Raw genomic sequence first — 11,403 nt, 5'->3', positions numbered from 1 at the left:
CAAAAAAACATTGATAAATTCATGAATAAAATTCATGAATTGAAAATATACACAATATTACAGCGAATGCTTGCTCTTGAGAATCGGTAATTTTTAAACACTATCGGTTGTACGAAAGAACAAAAAGATCTTTCTCGTATAAGGCTGATGATTCCCCAAATTCTTTTCATTGACCTTTATACAACATTCTCCTGCCACACAATTCGAACAAAATATGAAAGTTTGCTATACGTCATGTCAACATTGGCAAATATTTAGCTCGCCAATGATATGAGCGTTGGCTCTTATGCATTTGTTTCCTCAGAGTTCGAAGTCCAATTTGCGTAGGGAAATCATGTACATATAAAAGCATATTTGATGGTTTCATGGGCATATCTCCTTGGTGACACGGGTTCATTACAACCAAGCATCAGTAAAAGAGGAAAGACAGTATTCATTACATTCTAACAGAGCATTTCTTTACGCGGACAGAATTTAAGCAGAGCATTTTTACACCGAAATCATGCGAAAATTTGTCACATTTCTCGTTTTGCTAAAAACAGTCCTTGCTTATTACGGTAAGTACGTGGTGGCTATGCAGAGGGCAGTAATGTCCTTGCTGTTGTATTTTGTGAGTATAATGGCGTAAGCGTGAGGGTGATGTTTTTACATAATTTGATCAAGAAGGTGACGACTAGGTCTATCGAATCGTTCCAAAACAGGACAGGTGTATACAAAAACACCTATTATCGTCACATTCAATTTAATCACATTATTTTTCTTCTCATTATAAATTCAATGAGCCTACGTTAGCTGCAGGTATCACAATTTGACAAAATTTATCAATATGCACTTATGTACAAGGAAGCATACAAACAAGCGACAGAGAAGGACGGCCATGACGGATGAAGGATTCTTTCATTTAGGTCGACACACTCGGAGGAAAATATATCTTTAGAAAGATATACTGTGGAAATATAATACAACGTAATAGGCTAATGAATGGACAACATCTGCCAGAGCAAAATGTGCGCATGAAAAATGGAATACAATTCACCATACAAGGTGTTTACGTGAAGGGCGAGGCGTTCCAATATGCTTGTATATTATGTGCGTTATGGCGCTGAGCAGTCAGCAGTAGTGTTTTCATGTCTGTTGAGCTAGTAGCGACGGAAAGGACTAAACGAGTCTGTTAAGGACAGCATGGGTTCTATAAAACACATGACAATTACGCCGTTACATTTAATTCAGTTCAGTGTCATAATGCTCATAGATTGAGAAAAGGCATCCAAATTATGCGCTGGTGAAAAGGTATCGTGACAATGAGGCCCATCTGTTCATACGTTCACTATTGAAAAAAAAAATGCTCCTATGATATTGGCTGAGTGTGAATAATTAAGAGTTTGTAAAATGTGCAAAGCAAGACATTAGGCCGAAGAATACAGAGATGGAATCAAAAAAATACACTAACAATCGTGTGCTATTTTTCCTGTCTAACGTAAACGGCGTTGTATTATAGAATCCTTGGAAGTTCAATAAGATGTTGTGAACAAAGACGTCAGTTTTCGATTGTTCATAGATATTTCCTTATAATGAAGAAAATCTGTCCTTATGAATGCATCCTGCATTTTCTAAAATGGAGCATTTTTTAAAGGAGATACCAAGATTGATTAAGGCCAACAATGACATAACCAATGATCCTTGAAACAAACTTGCCTGGTAGTATTTTTTTTCACCACCACATCACTGTCTCAAATTGAAACATTTAGTCTGCAGCCTATTCAAGTGACCGCAGGAACTTAATATACTTTGTACTATGTACATATGTATTCGTATAATATTCAAGCATAGACTCGTTGTGCGCTACATTTCAAAATATTGTCATTTTTAGAGGGTAATGTACGTCTTATGGGTGGACATGTAAGTCATGAGGGGCGAGTCGAAGTTTACCATAACTCCCAGTGGGCTACGGTCTGTGACGATAGCTGGGACCTGCAGGATGCGCACGTAGTGTGCCGGCAGCTCGGTTTCCCAGAGGCCCTGACAGCTACAACGCACGCCTTCTTCGGGAGAGGAGACTCTTCGCAGGCAATCATAACACCAATCTCCTGTTTGGGATCAGAGAGCGAACTTCTTGAGTGCTCCTATTCAGAAGATCTCATCTCATTCTGTGGACACTATGAGGATGCAGGTGTTCTTTGTAGTGATGGCATAGGTGAGCAATACAAACTCCACTTCTTTTGAGAAAAATCATCTTCTTTTCTAGACTATAAATTGAGCAACGATATTTAGGAAAGGTGGCATCTGTTAGGGAAACTGACAAAAATGTTTTTGAAACAACCAATTAACAATCGATAAAAGTAGTGTTAGAATCAGTAATTTGTGCACAAATAATTGAGAAATTATTCTCACACAAAGCAAAAATCATACCTCCATTGTACGAAGAAAATATTCTGTTTTTAACTGATGAATTGATGCCACAGTAGCCAATGTAAATTATAAACTTACGATAAATGTGTCTATCAGGATAAACGCTTAAGCAGAAAAGAATTCTAATTTCAGCACTCTATCAAAGGCAACGCAATAAATGAATGTCTCTCACAAAACGATAATCATCCGTGTGGTGTGATAAAATCCTGATTTCGAAATGATAAACAAAATGTCATAGATTTCAATGACAATGACAAGTACAATTAGAAAGTAATTACAACTTGACAGTACGGCATACTTACGACAGAGTGCGTTAGTTACCTGATTATGCGCGTAGATAATATAGAGACCTATAAGATTGTATTCCAAAGTAAAGGCAAGTAGACACGGTAGAGGCATTGGTGTACTGGAGGTACATCCATTTAATTAACGGCGTGTACAATGAGAACGCAAACTGCACAATTAACTCGTGGAAACATCACAAATTCATGCATGCTATTATAAATCTCATGCGGGCAGAGAACACACCGAATGTTCCAGCCAATTAGTTCCGAAACGAAGTTGAAGGGGCTTGTGGATTAGAAAATTTTGCATGTTTCTACAACAATAATAGTCATTATCTGTTATATTAAACCATCTAAAAAAATAATTTCTACCCATCACAATACATGACCGATAGAGCATTATTACGTTTGTAGTTATGCAATCACATCTGTCGTTGACTATCTAGACCCTGGTGATGATACCATGTTCATTTTAGTAATACATCTAATGGTCCTGCATACAACGTGCTGATAATTTCGATAATGTGGCCGCTTCAGCACAGCATGTACACAGTATTATATTTACATTTAGAATATAATTTTTCATCTATTTCTTTATCTCCTCCTCATGATTGCCTTCCCTAGATGTAGAAGGTGATCTTAGGTTGGCAGGTGGTTCGACACCAAGGCAGGGTCGAGTTGAGATCTACCATGGGGGTGAGTGGGGGACAATTTGCGACGATTCGAGCTGGGCCACGAAAGACGCCTCGGTGGCCTGTCGTCAGCTGGGCTTTAGTCATGCTGATGGCCTCACGATATCATATTCAGCCAGGATAAAGGAACATTTACTGGTCGAAAGAACCAACCACCTTTCAGATATCGATTGCACTGGATACGAATCCAGGATCGAAGATTGCTCTCACAGTGGGTGGGGCAGCAACTGTTCCAATGCTCGCGGGGCAAAAGTCGAATGCAGCGGTGGTCCTTATGGTACGTGCAAAATATGTGCGGAATACAATGCCATGGAGTGCATTGTAATACTGATCGTTTTTGCTTTTGTATTCTTTTTTCCTGTCACAAACACACACACGAGCAAACACCCACATACATCATATCAAGCCCTGTTTTACAGGCACAAATCATGAAGGATTTATTCTAAACACACACACAAACACACACACACACACACACACACACACACACACACACAATTAAAATGTGATTCCACACCTTGACTGAAACAGACCGCGACGGGAGAGTCAATGAGAGTGGTACAGTTTCCTCAGTTCAATCAAATTATGCATATTCATGGTGAGTAAATAATAAAGAAATTGTTATTCATTATGATTACTTTATGATCATATTATAAAGATATTATCATTTTCATCTATAAGCACGTGTGACGACGACTAGCTAACACCCCTGATTGTACCTGTTATGGAATTGTTCTTTGAAAATCTAAGCTGTGGTTATGTCATGAACAACTGGTAGAGGACACTGTATGCAACACAATAACTCACATGACTGCACGTTTCAAAAGAAATAGCTTTGAATTCCTTTCGATTAACTTGTGCAGCTCGAGAAAACGACGTTCGTTTAGTGGACGGGCCATTACCACAGGCTGGCCGGGTCGAGATCTTTCACGATAACTCGTGGGGCACGATCTGCGACGACAGCTGGTCGTCAACAGAGGCCGAAGTCGTCTGCGAGCAGCTGGGCTACGACGATGTCGATGTGGCGTTTGAGTACTTCGGAGCAGGTGCTGGCGATATTCACATTAACAGCTTGTCGTGTGGCGGGTACGAATATACGTTGGCCGATTGTCTGTACGTCAATTTTGGTAGCACTGGCTGCGACCACACCGAGGATGTCGGGGTTCGCTGCAAGTACGACTCTTATGGTATGTCTTTGATACGACTCTGGTGGCATGTCTTTAATACGACTCGCAACTGTAAAAAGAAGACTATAGCCATAGACTATAGAGTATACTGAAATAACTCTGAACAAAAGAAAAAGGAGAGAAATAATTTCTAAAAGCCTGTTAAGAACTAATCAGCAGTGGCGTATCTAGGGAAAACGGCGCCCGGGGCAAGCGCGAAAATTGCGCCCCTAATTTCTGAAAAAGTGTTCAACCCCAACCCCATCCCGGTAGGGACATAAAAAGTCTACATGATATGCCTTTTCAAGGACTTAAAAGGGGTCTTTTGAGGGTGATTTAAATGTAATAAATTTAGATAAATTTTGGCGAGCGAGCGCAGCGAGCGAGCCGAAAATTTTTGTATATTTCCGCGTCATCATCACGTTTTGTTCTGATCTTTTTTGTGTGTGATAAATTTTGGCGAGCGAGTCGAAAATTTTGGTATTTAAGCTTACAAAACATGGAATTCTTGTCTTTTTTTGCTTATTAAATCTTACAATTCTAATCAAGAAAATTAATGGTGACGGCCTTATAGATAACGATTTATACCAACAAACTGAGGACTTGAAAAAATACTCCAAATTAGTACGCACGAGTGAGCCGACATTTGTATATTTCCGCGCCATCATCACGTTTTGTTCTTATCTCTCTTTTTTTGGAGAAATTTTAGCGAGCGAGCGCAGCGAGCGAGCGCAGCGAGCGAGCCGAAAATTTCTGTATTTCAGCTTACAAAACATGGAATTCTTGTCATTTTTTAGTTTTAAATCTTACAATTCTAATCAAGATATAGTGACGGCCTTATAGATAACGATTTATACCAACAAACTGAGGACTTGAAAAATACTCCAAATTAGTACGCACGAGTGAGCCGACATTTGTTTATTTCCGCGCCATCATCACGTTTTGTTCTTATCTCTCTTTTTTTTTTTGGAGAAATTTTAGCAAGCGAGCGCAGCGAGCGAGCCGAAAATTTCTGTATTTCAGCTTACAAAACATGGAATTCTTGTCATTTTTTGCTTATTAAATCTTACAATTCTAATCAAGATATAGTGACGGCCTTATAGATAACGATTTATACCAACAAACTGAGGACTTGAAAAAATACTCCAAATTAGTACGCACGAGTGAGCCGACATTTGTATATTTCCGTGCCATCATCACGTTTTGCTCTTATCTCTTTTTTTTTTTTGGAGAAATTTTAGCGAGCGAGCCGAAAATTTCTGTATTTCAGCTTACAAAACATGGAATTGTTGTCATTTTTTGCTTATTAAATGTTACAATTCTAATAAAGATATAGTGACGGCCTTATAGATGAGGATGATTTAAATGTAGCCGAAAATTTTTGTATATTTCCGCGTCATCATCACGTTTTGTTATCTTTTTTTGTTTGATAAATTTTGGCGAGCGAGCGCAGCGAGCGAGCCGAAATTTTTTGTATTTCAGCTTACAAAACATGGAATTCTTGTCATTTTTTGCTTATTAAATCTTACAATTCTAATCAAGAAAATTAATGGTGACGGCCTTATAGATAACGATCTATACCAACAAACTGAGGACTTGAAAAAAAAATACTCTAAATTAGTACGCGCGAGTGAGCCGAAATTTGTATATTTCCGCTTCATCATTATACGTTTGTTCTTATCTTGTTTGATTTGGTTTTTTGCGCCCCCCCCCCCCGTATGTTCGACACCTTTGGCGCCCTCGTTTGATCCAATGGGCGATCGCTTCAGAACGAAAGAAATAAAATTGCAGCCGCTGCTCCGTGTAACATTTTGCCTTCTAACGATGGCATGTGTGAACACTTATTGTCATTTTGTCTGCGTCATCATCACGTTTTGTTCTTATCTTCTTTTTTTCTCTTTATATGAATTTTGGCGAGCGAGCGCAACGAGCGAGCCGAAATTTCAGCTTACAAAACATGGAATTCCTGTGTGAACACAATAAACATTGTCATTTTTTGTTTTCATCTTGTTTGATTTGGTTTTCTTCCCCCCCCCCCCCCCATTCTCCCTCCTTCCCGGTCCGGGCGACTTTTTTTTCTTCTTCTTCTTCTTCTTCTTCTTCGTCTTCTTCGTCTTCTTTTTTCCCTTTTTTTTTCTTTTTCTTCTTCGTTTTTTTTTCTTTTTTTTTCTTTTTTTCGTTTTCGGCGCCCCCAAAGAGTGGCGCCCGGGGCACGTGCCCCCCTTGCCCCCCCCCCCCCCCCCCTAGATACGCCACTGCTAATCAGGTGTGCTTGATGAAGATGAATCTCTCTACAAAACAATACACATTTGGATCTGGACACTCTTTCTTTGAATTCAGGAGGACGACATATTGTTTGGAGATAGAAATAGTGGAGTTTGAGCTGAACTCCACCTCCCCTGCAAATTCCAGGACTGGAATGAATTGGTCTTGCCAGGTCTTCGTTGATATGACATGAAGGCTGTTAAATCTTTCATGTTTCAAACATCTTTTCTTTTCTTTTTTCCATTTTTGTACTTTAATTTAGATTGAATCAATTTTTAGGTGTGGAACGTTATTTCACAGGTACAACACCTTACGATATAATAGGTATTTCGTGGAACTCTCCGCGGGACCTGTCATTGCACTAAAATTACCACATAACAAAATCGAAGTACTTGATACTAAAACGTCTTTTTTACACGATCGCATTAGATTACAATTATAACTTGGCTTTCTTCTGTTAAAACTGTATGAAAAACCTAAGTGTTCACAAGCTTAGAGTCTATTGTATCTTTTGTTTTGTTTTTTATTCCTTCTAGCGCATACAATAATTATGCGACATCGTAAAGTTTTACACGGATTGGCTTTTGTTTTTGCATGTTTGTTTGTTAAATTGTACTTTTATTTCTAATATAAACAAAAGTAGAACTCTCTGGTTTAGTTTCGCCATGAGATAACAGGAAGTAGAGATAAAATCTATTGCCATATAGAGCCATGTGCTGTGGGAAAAGATATCTTACTTGCCGTCCTGTGAGAGAAGCACATATTTTGTTCTCCGTGTTAACCCAAACACGTAGCAATTGTGTGGTCAGCACTGTAGAGTATAAGGTTACCCTTGCGTGTGCTCTTTCTTAGACTGTGTCCAGACCTCACCATTAACATTATATGCATGTACATTCCGACCATTTCTAACGGAAATAAATCCAAATCAATCTACCTTTGGTGCTTGCTGTTTCCCATTTGTAGGATACTCTGGACTTTCAACGTGGGTGATAGTAGCAATCGTGCTTAGCTCGCTGGTAGTCTTCTCTTTCGTAGTCTCTTGTGTCGCGGTGTTAATCGGAAAGATGACAAGACCACGGCATCCTACTGCAGGAGTAGCAGCATTTACTATCAGCGGCACAGTGTATCCGAACGGCGCCACTACAACAGCGCCCTCAGTGACTTTGAACCCGGCTAATCCTCAGATACCAAACCATCCGCAACCGGCAGCAGGTAATCCCCAAGTGGTCGGCTATCCGCAAGCAGCAGGTTATCCACAGTCGGGAAGCTATCCAACATGGGCGAGTCTTACGCAGCCACCTCCGAACTACGACTCTACGGTAGATCCTGTGGCTGACGGCAAAAAAGCCCCTATTGACAATTGAACCCCCGATAAATTCCACGGTTGAAAGCCCACAGCAGACACAGGGAACTTGAAAAGCGTAGTCTTCTGTCCACGGGCATTCTGCATTTTTTTTTCAGTTTGCCCGTTCGGCCTGCTACATGATGACGTAGGCCTGCTTTGGACGAACTGCGCTCAGGTCTCAAGCATTTCTAATACCAGTATAGCCGCCTTGCCAGGATCAAGTACATGTCCACAAAACAAATACATCTTTCCTTCATTGCCTATCAATTCCGTTACACAAGGGACTTTAAAACCGTGAACCCGTCGTTGCTTGCTTTGATACAAGCATCCGTATAGTGGCGTTGAAAAACAATTGATTTAATGGAAAGTGCCTGAGTATTCTTTTATACCTCCCTTAAATTTCGTGCCAATAAAAAAAAAAAAAAATTACAGGTCAAGAAAAACTTGCGAGATGATGGCATCACCACCTCAAGTTTGCACTTATATGTGAACATGAAATAAACAGGGAAAAAAAGAGGAAAAATTTTCAAAATGTGTTTCCCGCACATCAGACTACATTTGAAGAGTTTGTTCGCAAAATCCGATAAGTCCATATTTGCCAAATGGAGATATTTGCGATGAAAGGTCAAGAAAAATAAAGAGGATGATAAGAAAATTTTTGCTTCTTTTGACCATAACTTCAAAAATGTACCTTTATATGCATGTAATGACCAATATATCATTTAAAAGGTACTATTTTGTACTTTATGACCGAGACCGTACTTCAAAATCTTCAAAAATGGACTTATTGGTTTTTGCGAACAAACTCTTCATTTGAAACGATGTAATAATGATGAGTCTGTAATACAGAAGAGTTGCTCGTATAGGTGCTGAATTAGTGACAAGTATAACTATTTATCAAGTATTTATAGGCATTATTTGCCATTTGCAGATGAAAAAAAAATTCGGTTTAGTGCTGCAAAGTATAGTTCTAAACAATGTAAAAAATGTCAGTCAGGATATTCAACGTTAAGTATTACTACATATACACACTGTAAAAACATCGGTGTTAGATTTAAGACCATGGGTGTTAAACTTAGCACTGATCAAGTGTTAATAGAGGACCACACCCACAGGTGTAGAAAATGCACTGTGATGGTGTTGAAAAGTGTTTACCTGACACTTCGTGGTGTTAATTTGACACTGTACCTGGTGATATTTGACACTGTACTGTTGTTAATTAAAAAATGACACCACATGGTGTTGATTTGATATTTGTTGGTGTTAATATCAATGGTTTAACACCCGTCCAGCTTCAATAAGAGACCACACCAGCTGGTGTTACCGTGGTGTAAATTTATTTTCACATTTTTTCAAAAATCTAATATTTTAATGTAAAATTCTTGATCGTCTTGTTTAGATTAAGAATCAACAAGTAGTGCAGTTACAAAGAAACTCTTCAAAAAACAGTTTTATATTTGGAAACGACACCCGGAGGTGTTCATTTAACACCATAAATGAGCACCGAAAATTTAACACCAGCTCGGTGTTCACTTTTTAACACCGGACTTTTTGCAGTGCACAATCTTAACAAAAGATACAGTAAAACTGTTTCTAGAGTAAACCGTCTATAGTTATGGCTTATTGAGAAAAAATAGTGATATCTCCTCATATTTTAGGCAAACTTTGTTGCGAAATTGTTTAAGATACAGTAGGATGTTTTGTCATACAACTGGCCTATACATACGGTTATTATAACTTGAACATTTTTTTTTCAAATCACTGCCCCCAATGGTAAACAGTACCTATAATGTAAAAACAATAAAGAAAGTTGGAAAGCGGTGGCATCAGCTCCTTACCTTTTCTACGTGTATTTGATCCTCATCAGGATTACTGACATATGAAAGCGTGGAAATTCATTTCTAACATAATTTGACCGATTTAATGGAAGTTTACAGTAACTGTCTTATACTGTTATTTTTCTTCAGAAATTAATACAAATTGAGTGAAGCTTTAAATCAAGTATTTGTGATAAAGACTTTCCTTGCAGTTTCAAGTAACGTATACTTTGTAATTATTTCGTAGATACAAACCATTGCTCTCGTTTGTAGGCAGCAATCCATTAGACGATTTTTTTTTTTGGGGGGGGGGATGGCTTGTATCCGTATTTTTTCTAGAAGTGTGTGTAAATGCATAATATTATTGTATACGCGAAGATACATTGTTATGTATAAAGCGCAATAAAGATATTTTGGGACCCGCCTCCTTCAGAGCTTGAGTAGCTCTCTCTCTCTCTCTCTCTCTCTCTCTCTCTTTCTTTCTCTCTCTCTCTCTCTCTCTCTCTTGTAAAATATACAGCAAAGCTATCAAATATCAATGAACTTGGTTTTTAAATATAGTCGGAAATCACTAATGTGCTTTCCTAGTTGTGATTATTACAATAGTCATCATTATCATAATTGCACATTATGATGATCATTTGGTATTCTATAATTATTCACAATGAGCAACTGCAAGAAATCACTTCTACGTCAAATTATTGCGTAAGTTGAGTTGGCTGAATTCTTAAGTATGTAGAATTATATGTAAGATAGATTCGATTTGCTACTTTCAGTACAGGAAATACACCTTTAAAACGGTAAATATACAAATGTCAATGCGTGTGCAATTAACGGAACGAGAATCTTAAAAAGGAAATCATTTAGTGTGGTAAACTATTACTATTGTAAAAATCTGGAAACTTTGTGAGTACGGATATCAAGAATATAATTATAAATTTGCTTTCAGTGAAAATAATAGGGCTACACCCCATACATCATGTATAATCATTCTTTTGTCATGACTGTGCCTTCTAGTTGATATACATGTATGATGCACAATATACATGGTTGCTTTGAAAATGTGTGTGTGTGTATACAGGTTAACCAGATAAGTGGAGAACTTTCTATATGGCATAGCTATAACAGTACATGCATGCGAAAGGAAATAATTGTAGTTCACCCAATCTAGAGTGTTCTAGGAAGTGCCTACATATTTGGCTGAGTTATGCATTACATGCACTGTACTTGTAGCCCAAAATGATCGGTAGTTATTTTTAGGGATGACGTAATGCAATCCATACACTGTCCTTGTACAGTTGTATAAGCCCAATGTGATTTATCGTTATTTTAGACTGTGAGTCAGCTGGAATTTCTGGAAAGCTCTTGAAGTCACAAGTATGTACAAGTATGTAGCAGAACATTCAAGAAGGGAGGAATGGACAT

At 38.3% G+C, this 11,403-nt stretch overlaps 1 protein-coding gene across 1 annotated transcript; it reads left to right on the top strand.

Annotated features, from left to right (window-relative positions):
* Window positions 1-440: 440 nt before the first annotated feature.
* On the top strand, window positions 441-8,576 carry LOC139718590 (CD5 antigen-like). Its single transcript, XM_071630056.1, has 5 exons — window positions 441-557; window positions 1,871-2,194; window positions 3,318-3,662; window positions 4,249-4,572; window positions 7,780-8,576. The coding sequence occupies exons 1-5, from the start codon at window positions 503-505 to the stop codon at window positions 8,178-8,180; spliced, it is 1,449 nt and encodes a 482-aa protein (XP_071486157.1). The 5' UTR covers window positions 441-502; the 3' UTR covers window positions 8,181-8,576.
* Window positions 8,577-11,403: the final 2,827 nt, after the last annotated feature.

This window comes from Diadema antillarum, unplaced genomic scaffold (assembly GCF_040938485.1).
Source record: "Diadema antillarum isolate AM-2024a unplaced genomic scaffold, OU_Dant_1.0 scf00000097, whole genome shotgun sequence".
NCBI lineage: Eukaryota > Metazoa > Echinodermata > Echinoidea > Diadematoida > Diadematidae > Diadema > Diadema antillarum.
Note: the sequence above shows the minus strand (reverse complement) of the source record. Positions and strands in the feature narration are given on the sequence as shown.